This window comes from Callithrix jacchus, chromosome 8 (assembly GCF_049354715.1).
Source record: "Callithrix jacchus isolate 240 chromosome 8, calJac240_pri, whole genome shotgun sequence".
NCBI classification, from domain to species: domain Eukaryota; kingdom Metazoa; phylum Chordata; class Mammalia; order Primates; family Cebidae; genus Callithrix; species Callithrix jacchus.
Window position 1 is genome coordinate 39,215,689 of NC_133509.1, and position 14,687 is coordinate 39,230,375.

At 33.9% G+C, this 14,687-nt stretch overlaps 1 protein-coding gene across 9 annotated transcripts in view; it reads right to left on the bottom strand.

Moving 5' to 3' along the window:
• DMXL2 (Dmx like 2) overlaps positions 1-14,687 on the bottom strand; it is a 179,537-nt gene that overhangs the window by 105,666 nt on the left and 59,184 nt on the right. For all 9 annotated transcript variants that reach the window (XM_078334244.1, XM_035259655.3, XM_035259654.3 and 6 more), the window contains 4 exons: positions 9,237-9,415; positions 7,585-7,768; positions 4,400-4,574; positions 415-654 (listed from right to left, as the gene is read on the bottom strand). In XM_078334244.1, the coding sequence (XP_078190370.1) occupies positions 415-654; positions 4,400-4,574; positions 7,585-7,768; positions 9,237-9,415 (778 nt within the window). The remainder of the gene's footprint in view (positions 1-414; positions 655-4,399; positions 4,575-7,584; positions 7,769-9,236; positions 9,416-14,687) is intronic.

A 14,687-nucleotide genomic window follows, 5' to 3' on the forward strand; every position in this document is an offset into this window, starting at 1 on the left:
ATAAATGGTATGCTATCTTTAGAAACCATAAATCTCTTTTCCAATTTACAGTCAGGAAAAAAAAAAACAAAGGAAACTTTTGTCTGAATTGAAAGTTACCATAGTTACTATTTTTAGATAAATTAAAATTTCATTCACCCTATCATTATTACTACCATTAGCAAAACCTGTTCCTCAGAAAAGGATATGGCTTTCAAAGACTCAAAGCAATATGTTATAACAAAACATATGGAGTTAGATGATGTTTGCAGGCCCTAGCAGAGTGTCTGGTCCAAGGCAGATGGTAAGTAAATACTTGTGGAACAAACAGAAAAAAGGAGGAAGAGTGGGAAGGAAGAATTCAAAACTGAAAGTAGTATACCACGGAAAGTTGTTTACTTTGGAATAAGAAAAATCTGAACACAGGATACTAACCATGGTCTAATTTCATATGTAAACCCCGTTCTCTTTCCTCCTGTGAATGTTCCTCATCTTCTTTATCTGCATCATCACTTTCATGATCTACCTGCTTATCAGAAAGTTTTCGTAACTGATGCATAAATATCTCTGTAGATGACGTAAAATGAAATTCCTTATTGTTTAACCAATGAACTACAAAGCCCCCATTTCCATCATCCACATTAAATGCAGTGCCAACTAAGACATTTGGAATATCTGTGGAAAGAAAAAAGATTTCAATATAATTTTTTTCTTTCTTTAAAAACATGAGAAGTGCTTACAATGACTCATCTATACAAAGAAAAGGTGCTAAACAAGTCAAGTCAACATAATAGCAGCATCTGTAAAAACTAAGTGAATTTAATGGTAAATGTAAACCTTAAGAACTAATGATAGACTTATATGAAATTAAACTATTAACTTAAAAACAAAATACATGAATGCATCAACCTTCAGTGAATTCTGGACTGGGGACAGGGGTGAAAAATTACAGCAGAAAAGCAGCTATAGAAGAGACAACTGGAGTTGTTTAAACATGAACTGGATATTAGATATTATGGAATTATAACTTTCTTGGGTATGATGATACTATGAGTATGTGAGAGAATTTTAGGAGATATTTGCTAATGTAAGGGTGATATGCCATGATAGATATAACTTACTTTGAAAAGACTAAGAAAACATTTCGGCCGGTGTAGTGACTCATGCCTATAATCCCAGCACTTTGGGAGGCTGAGGCAGGTGGACTGCCTGAGCTCAAGAGTTTGAGACCAGCATGGGCAACACAGTGAAACCCCATCCCTACTAAAATGCAAAAAACTAGCTGGGTGTGGCAGGGTGCACCTGTAGTCCCAGCTACTTGGGAGGCTGAGGCAGGAGAATTGCTTGAACCCGGGAGGTGAAGATTACAGTGAACCAAGATCATTCCACTGCACTCCAGCCTGGGTGACAGAGCAAGAATCCATCTCCAAAAGAAAAAGAAAACATTATACACACACAGAGAAACATTTACCACATATAAAGCAACTGCGGCAAAATGTTAACAATTGTTGAATCAAAGTGAAGAATATAAAAATATTCACTGTACTATTCTTCCAACTTTTCTCAATGTTTGAAATGTTACTAAAAAGTTGTGGGGAAATAGCATAAAGAAAAAAACACAAGAAGGCAGGCAAAATTCTAAGTATAAGGAACTTCTCCATTTGAGGTCATTGAAATTTATGAAATAGATTAGCTCATGTAAAACAGTACAAATTGGCCAGGTATGGTGACTCATGTCTGTAATCCCAGCACTTTTGGAGGCCAAGGTGGGAGAATCACTTGAGCTCAGGAGTTTAGGACCAGCCTGGGAATCATAGCGAGACACTGTCTCTACAAAAAAATACAAAAATTAGTCAGGCATAGTGGCACATGCCTGTGGTCCCAGCTACTCAGGAGACTGAGGTGGTAAAATCACCTGAGCTGGAGAGGTCAAGGCTGCACTCTAGCCTGGGTGACAGAGCAAAACTCTGTTCCCCTCCCCCAAAAAACTTTATAAATAAAAAAATTAATCTCCTTAATTTAAATGCATATTATAAATAATTCATTCAACAAAAGGAAAAACTGTCCTTTGTAAAAAGAAGTGAAAATATAAAGATAAAAATGCATGGACATTCTGGTAATGTTCTATTATAATAAATATAAAAGTTAAGTAATGCTCTAAATTGTTCTTTCTTTCCAGTTCCTGGACGACCATCCTGGTTTTGTAATAAAAATGAAATGAATAAAACAGAATTTGCAAATTAGCAATCCTATAAAACACTACATTGCCTATGTGACTATGTAGTAATCTTGCTAAAAATGTTAAACCTAAATCTTATGAAAAAATATTCAGACTGCGAGACATTTTGAAAGAAAACTGAGATATAATTTTTTTGAGACTGACAGACTTTGTTTTGACAATTGGGAGAGGGACTGTTTCAGACTGGAGTAATTCAAAGAAAAATAATAATCTGCATTTAAGAAAGAAATCTGTATTTGCATATGAACTGTATATTACGTATTATTTCATCCATGTTCCTTGTATGCTGTAACAGTACTGCAGTTATGGAGGCCAATTCCCTTTTTTTTTTAAAAGATACATTCTTAAATATTTAGGTAATGGAAAATATTTAGGAGGTGAAGGGTAATGTTATCAACAATTTTACTTTCAAATGGTTCTGCCAAAAAATAAGGGAGGAAGGAAGAAAGAAATATCTATATGGGCAGAGGGCGAGAACAAAAGCATAAATGACAAGATGTTAATACGTGATGAATCTGGTACGTAGTATACGGACATCTGCAGTACTGCAGTATTATTCTCTCAACTTTCTTGTAAGTTCAAAAAATTTTTTTTAAAAACAGTGAAAAGGACAAGTCCTAACAATATAAAATTATTTGCATTTAGTAATCTATTTGGTCAACCTAAATGTTATATTTACATGCAGTAACTAAAAATGCATGATGTTTAACATTTTTAACAAAATTGTTTTTAAAATAATACGTAGGTACGTTCGGATGAGCATGAATAAAACTAGTGAAGGTTAGTCAAGGTGCTGGGGTGAGTCAAGGCCCAATGGCTACAATTACTTATCCAGTCCTTAGGATCAAATCATGTGACAGAATGCTCATCCTCTGTGATCCAATTCCATCTGACTGGTATAGTGTACTGAGCTAAAAAGCCAAGATTTCTAATATGTATTGAATTTACTGCAGACTATCACAAACTGCATTTTGTTTTGAAGTTAAATTTTCATCACAGTAATTCAAGAGAGTTTCTTCTAAAAAGGTTAAAAATTCATAAAAATCTAAAACCACAAATATTGTGAAAACAAGTTAACTTATAAAGACATTCTTAGAATATAGTTAAGATATTAGATCAAAAAGTTTAATATAAGCAAAATAACATTTAATCAGCTGGCAAAAGCACCGTCCAATAGAAATACAATGCAAACCAAAAATGCAAAACATATTAAGTAATTTTAGATATTTCAGCAGCCACATTACCAAAGGTAAAAACAGGTAATATTAATTTTAATAAAATATTTTATTTGACTCATCAAATACAAAATAGTATTTCAACAAGTAATCAATATGAAACAAAATTATTAATATTTTTCATTTTTTTATACTAAGTCTTAGAAATTTAGTGTGTATTTTACAGCATATCTCAGTTTGGACGGGTCACATTTCAACAGCTCAAATAGCTAATATGGCACTAGTGGCTACTCTATAAAACAGCACATATCTAAAGTTACCACTGCAGATCACCCTTTTGGAATTCTATCTACTGAATACTATACTGACAGACAGAAACATTTAAAAATAAAAGCCCCTTTAATCTGAAGCAACAGACCCACAGTTCAATAACATACAACTATAACTTTATATAAAACTTTGTATAGTTCTAAGAGCAATGTAGTATAAAATGTATAGCCTTTCTCATACATTTCCATGTAGAAGGAAAACATAATGTCCTTAAATAGGGAAAAAAAATATTCAAGTCAGAAGAAAAAGTGTTTTCCTTAGCACAGGACAAAAAAGTCTACAAGGGTAGAAAACAAGATATGCTGAGATATAAGGAAGACTTTGTAAAAATATATTTAAAAGAGGTTATAAAGAAGAGTTGGAAAGAAAGAAAAAGAGTTAAACTGTGAGGTGAGAGAAATTACACTAACTTACCAGGCTGCCATCACTTATAATTCAACTAAAGCTCTAATTTACTGGGAACTCTTGTTATATTCGAGACAAAGATGCTCAGAAATAGTTGTTAACACCCTTAGAATCACATAGTCCCAATTCAAAAAATAGTACCTTATTATCTCTATTCCAATTAAGAAGTATTTTAAAGGCTACATAACATAAAAAATAGGTTATAAAAGTAGTTCCACTTTTCTATTTACCTGACTTCAACATTTATGAGAAATAAAACTTGATCCTTTACCTGTGGCAGGGTTGATGCTTGCTGCAATATGAAAATGACAGAGTGCATTTGCATGGTGGGAAATGTGTCTTTGAACTTCATGCATTGCTGTCTGGTCAGGCAATAACTGAGCATGAGTTACAAGAACAGAAGACCTCCTTTGTCCTTTCCTTAAATTTTTCAAATGGTGTATTGTCTAAAATAGAAAAATAGTTGCTGAGTCCCACTCCAGAAGGTCTAATAAATGCCAACCAAAGTACTCTTGATTATTAAGAAATTAAAGATTTTCCTCTCCATAAAACCTGATCATTTTAAAGGAAATTTTCTAAGTAACAGAACTATTTTGGATGTATTATCTACAGTTCTTATAAACTTTATAGTTCAAGGTAAAAAGTAGTGTGCAAAGTACTTATTCATGGAATCTACAAAACATGAAAAAAATTCCCATTAATATTAGCAGGCCCAAAGATTTTTTTTTTCTAGATATCCTAGTACTGAGACAGAAAATAAGAGTAAAGAAAAAAAATTGCTCAGTCTTCCTACCAGGAAGAATATTGCCTCTCCAATATTGCCTCTCACTTAGAATTAAACAGCCAGCTAAACAATCAAATTTATGATATCTATTATAAAGAACAAAACAGGGTATGAAAATATAGAATAACAAGGGGAACCTACTTGAATAGGAGTAGACAAGGAAAGACTTCATTTATTTAAATTGTTTTAAATAATTTGTAATTTGGATTTAAATTGAGATAAATCTATAAGATTAAAATTCTTCATTAGCATGCATGATCATGTGGACTATTTTAGACATGTGGCCATGTCATTCTTGGCATGATCTTTTCTCCATATCACAGCCCCACCTCGCAGTAATTCCTTATTCTGTAACTTAACCCACTCCCAAAACCATATTTCATAATATGTTTATATTGTTTTCCTTTGTTCCCCCCATTCAATTAAATAAAGTATAACACGTTACCAATGCTTTCTTTATTAAAGTAACATATCTGGTATATCCTCTCTATTTCTACAGCCCTTCTCATTTTGCTTATGGAAAATAGTATCAGATCAATGGTGTGCCCCCCGCCTCTGATCTCTCCACTACCTGAGTTGCTTATTGCTTTGATAATAGGGTTAAGATGGGCATTAGAGACCCCCTGGTCCAAATTGCCTACAAAATTATTTTCACTAGATCTTTGACATTTAACATTTTTTAAAATTAGATTGACAAGACTGATCTAATACTGGCTATTTTCTCCTAGAAACAGAAAGTATAACTTAAGAATATATACAATTATATAGAACTAACAGTTAAATAGGAAAGTATAGGATGTCAGAAAGCAAAGTAGCTCATAAGTCTGACAATTATGCTTTTTCTTTTAAAAACTATCTTAACATATTAATTAATTTTACTAAAAGACAGTAAAAACTTGTCAAATCACTGATTACATATTTACTTATATTTCTGTTCTATTTTACATGGCAGTAATTCAATGTAGTGAACACTTTAAAAGCAATATATCAGGTGCCATAGAGGATATAAAGATACCTAAAAGCCCTTAGTTTCCAAAGGCTGATGTATAATTTGAAGATAAAATATGTTACACGAGTATAAGTAAATGATCATAAATATCTAGTTAGAAATTAAGTACTTTCTCCTACTAAATATCAATATCAAAATAAGAGATAACTTTAACTGTTTTGACATCCGCTTTCAATTTCACTTAAAGTATTTTTAAAAATGTAAAAATAGTGCCTAAACAGTGACATAGTTTAGATAATATCTGACCCTGCCCAAATCTCATGTTGAATTGTAATCCCCAATACTTGAGGTAGGGCCTGGTGAAAGCTGTTTGGGTCATGGGGCAAATCCCTCATGGCTTGGTGTTGGTATTGCCTTTGCAATACTGAGTGAGTTCTTATGAGATATGGTCATGTAAAAGTGTGTGGCACCTCCCCACAACTCTCTTGCTCCTGCTTTCACCATATGATGGCCAGCTCCTGCTTCACCTTCTGCCTTGGGTAAAAACTCCCTGTGGGCTCCACAGAAGCCAACCAGATCCTGGTGCCATGCTTCTATAGAACTGTGAGCCAATTAAACCTCTTTTCGTTATAAATCACCCATTTTCAGACGTTTCTTCATAGCAGTGCAAGAACGGCCTAATACAGACAATATCAGAACAAGCCTACTTCACATAAAACTTGAAAGGCCCATATCCTTAACCTATCAAAGTTGTACAATATCTCTGGCTTGGCAAAATAGCAAAGCCACTTGGACTATGCAACCATTAAACTGTTAATGTAAATATACAATTTAAAAGTATAGTCAATAACATAGAGTGTAAACAAATAAAGTAGAAAAATGTTATAAAATATTACTGCATAATATGAACTCAATCTTATAAAGAAAATTACACATATACACATGACTAGAATAGTTAAAATATAAATTCCATATTTCTTCTCCTTTTCTTAATCCAATTCTAGACTAAGCATGCATTCCTTGAATAATAAAAATGGTCACAACAAAAACAGTAATCTAAGTTTACTATAATAAATTTCTGACAATTTAAAACAATGCATATATTTTATAGTATTACCTAATCATATGGGACACAATCACTTGTGCTATATGTTATAATCTAATTTCTTATAAAGCACTTTTATTTCATACTCCATTTAAAAATTAGAAAAATTATTTCATTTTCAAAATATTCAATCATGGAAACAGCAAAACAGTTCATTTGCATCTACTATCTTAATAAACATCTTTATTTTAAGGAACAAAATAATTTTTAACTAGAACAATAAAATTTTAATCTTTATAAAACAAAAGCAAAATATTTTTTAACTACAACTAATTTCAACAACTTTTACATATTTTACTCTTACTCCTCTAGATTTTCACATTTGACATGTAAAACAGAAGAATTAAAATTATAGTATGTAGAACTTGAGCATAAAATAACAATTTAAAAAATTTTTAATGAAAATATTTACCTATACAACATGTCTGACATCATTACTATCTGTATTTGGCTTCTTGATGGAATAAGTAAGCAGTCTTACAAGCAAAAATGAGAATTTATTGCTTTTAATTTCACTCATTACATGTACCATGTGTGCCATCTACATGTTAGTTTATGAATTTCCACGAGGCTTACATTATCTTCAGAATTCATTTACCATTTTAAATAATATAATACCTCAAGAGCATGCTGTATTCTGTCTTTGTGTCTTCCAGCATGAGAAAGGTTGCTGGCAATGCTAGAAGTGGTAGTCTCACAAATCTGCTCACCCAAAAGACAGTCTTCTGGTAATAAAGTTTCTGCCCAGAGCCGGCACACACCATCATAACATGAAGTTAATAACACATTACAGACAGAACCTCTAACAACAAAAAGAAATAAAGGTTAATGTGAATATCAATGCCATCAATTAAAGGCTGTTAATATTTGGTTCTTCATGCATAAAGATAACAGCGCAAAACAATATGGAAAAAGGGACTCAGTCAAAGAGTTTGAAATCATATATAGCACTATTGTGAACATCATAGAAGAGGGAAATGGTTTTGAAAAAAGAAATTGAAATTATTGCCAGATTATACACGCAGGCTCTAGAGGATTACTAGTATCTCCTAAACAAAACATACAAACTAAACAGCAAAAGAAAACCTAATCATTGCAAATTACAGAATGACCATAATAAAAGATCATTAAATGTAATTAAACTATCTGGCTTATGGCAGTAGTTTCATCACTTTACATCATCCTTCCTATAATCCAAACAGTTACAAACAATCATCTTCATCATACAACTGTAAGGGGAATATCATTTCAAACTATAACTCCATTTTTGTTAAGTTAAAATAAGCAAAAATAGCATGGCATGGAGCAACTAAGTAACTTACCTGTTTGCTACAAAATAACCAAAAAAACCCATCTCCGGTTAAAAGAATGTTCACATAGAATCTGAGTCAAAAGTATTTTGCAAACTGATACAGATGACTTAAGAAGAATAGACTTTTTAATTTAGATTCAAAAATATATATATTTCCCATGTTATCATTTGCTGAGCATCTCTACAATGTGTGCTGTCTTTCCTAACAAGCATACACAATTCTCAGATATATTTAGTAGGTGAAATAACCCTCCCTCAAGAACCAACTAGATTTCTAAGCAAGCTTCTGAGTACCCAGCAGCTTTCTTAGACTTGTATATAATATAGGAATCATTTGTATAAGCTGTTTTGCAGTTTATTTAATCTTCTAAATACCTTTAAGAGGTGCCACAACGATGAGGAAAAAAATGTGCAATAAAAAATCCTTTGAGAAGCTTCTGTTGACAGCCTTCAGATTTAAACAACAACAAAAAACACAACGTGTCCACTTTTTTCACAGTATAGTATATGCTTTAACACCATATATTTTATTGACAGTTTTTTACCGATATATTTCTCTTCAATGTGTGCTTTCCTGTTACTTGCAAATATTTTCTTGCTAGCATCTGCTAGTATCACAGCTACTACTAACAACTTCATTGCCTGGACACAAAGTATGAGCAAAGGCCTGTACTAAGCCCTCTGCACCCAAAAACTACATTTTAGTTTCACAATAACTCTCTGAGGTAGGTACTGTTACTACCCTCCTTCTACAGAAAGAAAAACTGAGGCATAGACAGGTTAAGAAATTGAGTTAAAAACTCATGAAGTTAACAGTAGGATTTGATTTCAGGCAGACTGATGGCAGAGCCCATGCTATTAATCGCCACCATGTAAATAAACTAAAAGGACTTTATTTTCATTATTTTTATAAACATATAAGGATAGAAACTAAAGTTGTATGATTCATTTATCTAACCTTGGCATATACTTGCTAGTTTTACGCCATGAAAAACCTGTCACAGCTCGGGGATGTGCCAAGTAAACAAAGGAAAATTGAGTAGAAGACTGTCTCCTTTTCAATTCATGATGATCCTGAGGTATAATTGAAGACTTCCAACCAGTCATAGGATACCACACTTTCAAAAGACAATCATCCTGAAAAATATATAGGTCAATATAAAGTTAATTTGTATATACAATTTAAAATTAATACAATTAATTTTGAAAAGTTAATACACAATTCAAAATTTAAGTGGTTTGAATAAGTTTTAAAAATTAAGCTATATCTAAAAACTAGTATGTGACATACATAATACAAAACATCTTAAAATTACATTTATTACCTTAAAGAATATTATTCTTGAAAAATAAATGAACAGTCTGTTCACTATCAATCTTTTCTGTGTGATAATGTTTTCCAAATGCAGACTGTCCCCATTTAGACATAAATTGGTCACTGCAGAGAAAGACTGATGCTAGACCTTTGGATAAGTTAGTTAAGAAAGGATTAGAAAGATCCATGCTATCTTTTCAGTGACTGTTATTATCATCCTTTCCTTTTTGAAGTGGTCTATAACAGTGAAACCCTTCACCCTTCACCTCATGAATATGAATTGTTTCTGGCTCTAAAGTAAGAATCAGCAAACTTTTCTGCCAAGGGCCAGATGGTAAATAAGTTAGGCTTTGTGGGCTACACAGATCTGTAACACAGATTCTTCTTTTTTTAATCTTACAACCCTTTAAAAAGGCAAAAACCGGCCAGGCGCGGTGGCTCAAGCCTGTAATCCCAGCACTTTGGGAGGCCGAGGCGGGTGGATCATGAGGTCAAGAGATCAAGACCATCTTGGTCAACATGGTGAGACCCCGTCTCTACTAAAAATACAAAAAATTAGCTGGGCATGGTGGTGCGTGCCTGTAATCCCAGCTATTCGGGAGGCTGAGGCAGGAGAATTGCCTGAACCCAGGAGGCGGAGGTTGCGGAGAGCCGAGATTGCGCCATTGCACTCCAGACTGGGTCACAAGAGCAAAACTCCGTCTCAAAAAAAAAAAGGCAAAAACCATTCTACTCTACTCTATTCTAAATGATGAGAAAGCATACAGGTAGCTGTCAGGAACCACCTCTATGCCCACTTGAAATATTTACAAGTATAATAATGGGCATGGACTTAATCATTATACTTAGTTCTAATAATTTAATTAAAGGCTAAATTATTGTGTTTTCTTTAACAGAAACTATCTGCTTTACAGTGCTTTATAATCAATAAAATAATAATCTTCATGCTATGTTGAAGAAGACACTTGGAGGAAATCAACTAGCATCATTGCTAAGTGGTTATCATTTTCACATAATCGAATTTACAGCATATTCTATGGCAGTGGTTTCACACTATGTAACACAGAAATTCTAGAGGTACCTACAAGACCCTCAGAAGTCACAAGGAAAATACAAAGAGCCCCACAAGCAGATGATACTCTAGCCCTTCTCCCATTCCCAATCTCCCCCTCAAACGAGGCAGTCCCTCTTTCAACCATAACTGTAAAACCACAACAAAATTAAATTAGCAACTGATAACAGAAAGATATCTAGAAAATTCTCAAATATTTGAAAACTAAAAACTTCTAAATTACAGGAGAAATTTTAAAATATGTTGAAAATATGAATGAAAATGAAAGTAAAACAGATCAAAATTGGGGAGTTACAGTTACCTCAGTGCATGGGGGAAATTCCTAGCTTTTCTTTTATTTTTGTCTAGTGTTTTGTGTTATTTATGTATTTAACTTCCATAGGTTTGGGGGAACTGGTGGTATCTGGTTACATGAGTAAGTTCTTTAGCGGTGCTTTGTGAGATTTTGGTGCACCCATCACCCAAGCAGTATACATTGTACACAATTTGTAGTCTTTTATCCCTCGCTCCCCTCCCACCTTTCCCCCACAGCCCCCAAAGTCCACTGTATCACTGTTATGCCTTTGCATCCTCATAGCTTCGCTCCCACTTATGAATGAGAACATACAATGTTTGGTTTTCTATTCCTGAGTTACTTCACTTAGAATAATGGTCTCCGATCTCATCCTGGTTGCTGTAAATGTCATTATTTCATTCCTTTTTATGGCTGAATAGCATTCCATGGAATATACATACCACAATTGCTTTATCCACTCATTGACTGATGGGCATTTGGGCTGCTTCTATATTTTCACAGCTGCAAATTGTGCTGCTATAAGCACGCATGTACAAGTATCTTTTTCATATAATGACTTCTTTTCCTCTCGGTAGACATCCAGTAGTGGATAACTGGATCACATGTAGTTCTACTTTTGTTCTTTAAAAAATTTCCACACTGTTTTCCATAGTGGTTGTACTAGTTTACATTCCCAACAGCAGTGTAAAAGTGGTCCCTTTACACCACATCCCCACCAACATCTATTCTTTTTTTATTTTTTTCATTATGCCATTCTTACAGGAGTAAAGCAATATTGCATTGTGGTTCTGGTTTGCATTTCCCTGATCATTAGTGATGTTAAGCTTTTTTCACATGTTTGTTGGCCATTTGTATATCTTCTCTTGAGAATTGTCTATTCATGTCCTTAGTCCATTTTTTGACAGGATAGTTTGGTTTTTTCCTTGCTAATTTGTTTGAGTTCCTTGTAGATTCTGGATATTAGTCCTTTGTCAGATATATAGATTGGGAAGATTTTCTCCCACTCTGTGAATTGTCTTTCTACTCTGCTATTTCATTTACTGTGTAGAAACTCCAGGAAAAAAGATGACAAAGAAAAAAAAAAGGAAATTACAGATCAATATCCCTGATGAATAGAGATAAAAAATCCTTAACAAAATGCTAGCTAACCAAATCCAACAGCATATCAAAAAGATTATCTACCATGATCAAGTAAGTTTCATACCAGGGATGCAGGGATGGTTTAACATTTTCAAGTCTGTAAATGTGATACACCACAGAAACAGAATTAAAAACAAAAATCACATGATCGTCTCAATAGATGCAGGAAAAGCACTTGAAAAAATCCAGCATCGCTTTATGATTAAAACCCTCAATGTAATCAGCATAGAAGGGACATATCTTAAGATAGTAAAAGCCATCTATGACAAGCCCACAGCCAACATAACAGTGAATGGGGAAAAGTTGAAAGCATTCTCTCTGAGAACTGGAACAAGACAAAGATGTCCCTCTCACCACTTTTTTTTTTTTTTTTTTTTGAGGCAAGAGTCTTGCTCTGTCACTCAGGCTAGAGTACAGTGGCACAATCTCAGCTCACTGCAACCTCTGCCTCTCAGGTTCAAGAGATTGTCCTGCCTCAGCCTCCTGAGGTAGCTGGGATTACAGGCACCTACCACTGCACCCAGCTAATTTTTGTATTTTTAGTAGAGATGGGGTTTCACCATCTCGGCCAGACAGGTCTGAACTCCTGACCTTGTGATCCACCCGCCCCGGCCTCCCAAAGTGTTGGGATTACACTCATGAGCCACCATGCCCAGCCTCTCATTACTTCTATTCAACATAGTACTGAAAGTCCTAGCCAGAGCAATCAGACAACAGCAAGAAATAAAGGGCATCCAAATCGGTAAAGAGGAAGTCAAACTGTTGCTGTTAAAGACTCCTCCAAAAAGCTTCTAGAACTGAACAATGAATTCAGCAAAGTTTCAGGATAAAAACTAATGTGCACAAATCAGTAGCTATACAACAACAGTGACCAAGCTGAGAATGGAATCAATAACTCAACACCTTTTACAATAGCAGCAAAAAAAAATAAAATACTTAGGAATATATCCAACCAAGGAGGTGAAAGTCCTCTACAAGAAAAACTACAAAACACTGCTAAAAGAAATCAAAGACCATGCAAACAAGTGGGAATGCATCCCATGCTCCTGGATGAGTACAATCAACACTGTGAAAATGACCACACTGCCAAAAGCAATCTACAAATTCAATGCAATTCCCATCAAAATGCCACCATCATTCTTCACAGAACTAGAAAAAACAGTCCTAAAATTCATATGGAACCAAAAAAGAGCCCACATGGCCAAAGCAAAACTAAGCAAAAACAACAAATCTCAAGGCATTATATTACCTGATTTCAAACTATACTATAAGGCCATAGTCATCAAAACAGCATGGTACTAGTATAAAAATAGACACACAGACTGACGGAACAAAATAGACAACATAGAAATAAAGCCAAATACTTAGACCCAACTGATCTGCAACCAAGAAAATGAAAACGTGGTGGAGAAAGGACGCCCTATTCAACAATGGTGCAGGGAAAATTGACAAGCCACAAGTAGAAGCATGAAACTGGATCCTCATCTCTCACCTTATACAAAAATCAACTCAAGATAGATCAAGGACTTAAATCTAAGACCTGAAACCATGAAAATGTTAGAAGATGATATCAGAAAAACCCTTCTGGACATTGGCTTAGGGAAAGACTTCATGACCAAGAAGCCAAAAGCAAGTACAACAAAAACAATGATAAAATACATGGGAAATTCATAGCTTTAAATACTTATATTAGAAAAGAAGAAAGGTGTCAAATCAATGGCCTAAGCTTAACATGGCAATCTATGATACATTAAGAAATCGGGTTAAGCACATGATCTTATCTGAACATGTGTGAATGCACACACATTTCTGTGTGGTTTACATAGGCATCAAAAAGTCAGGGTATGTACTTAAGAGAAAACAATGACCGTTTTTAACTGGGGGCTGAGCTATTTGGTAGAAGAATTTCATTTTCTCTGCATGTTCTTTATACTAAGACCATATTATGCTAGAAAACAGTAAAGATATTTCCACTTTGAAGGGACAAAAAGGTTGACAAGTTAATCCTTAAATAACTGAAGCACTGAATCTAGGAACAGAGAAGCACACTAAAGAGGAGAAAAAGCTTCTGGGTACACTCTGTAGCTCTCTCCTACCTTCCCTGCCAAAATAGTCCTCATCAAGAAATTTTCTCATCCTGGCCCTTGCAAAACCCAGTTTTTCACTCAAAGGCATTATCTTCTCTCAAAGAAAATGCTGCATTGTTTATTATAAATTGACAATTTATAATTGTATAAATTTACAGAGTATGAAGTGATTCAGGAATATAACACGATAATTATATCCATCACCTCAAATACTTAACATTTTTTATGATGAAAACACTTGAAATTTACTCTTAGCAATTTTAAAATATACAATATTCTATTACTAACAATATTCACCATGTTGCACAAGAGAACTCAAAAAAAGTTATATTACCTGTTTATTGAAAAAAACAGAATACCTTAAATTACTTGCAAATTTTAGAAAATAACCAAGTATTATTTTTTTAAGTGTTCTAATACAAACTTTACGAACATAAACGAACAGAATTTCAACAAACATCTCCTAGTAAGCACACCAGAGAAAACCAATTCTTGAGCTA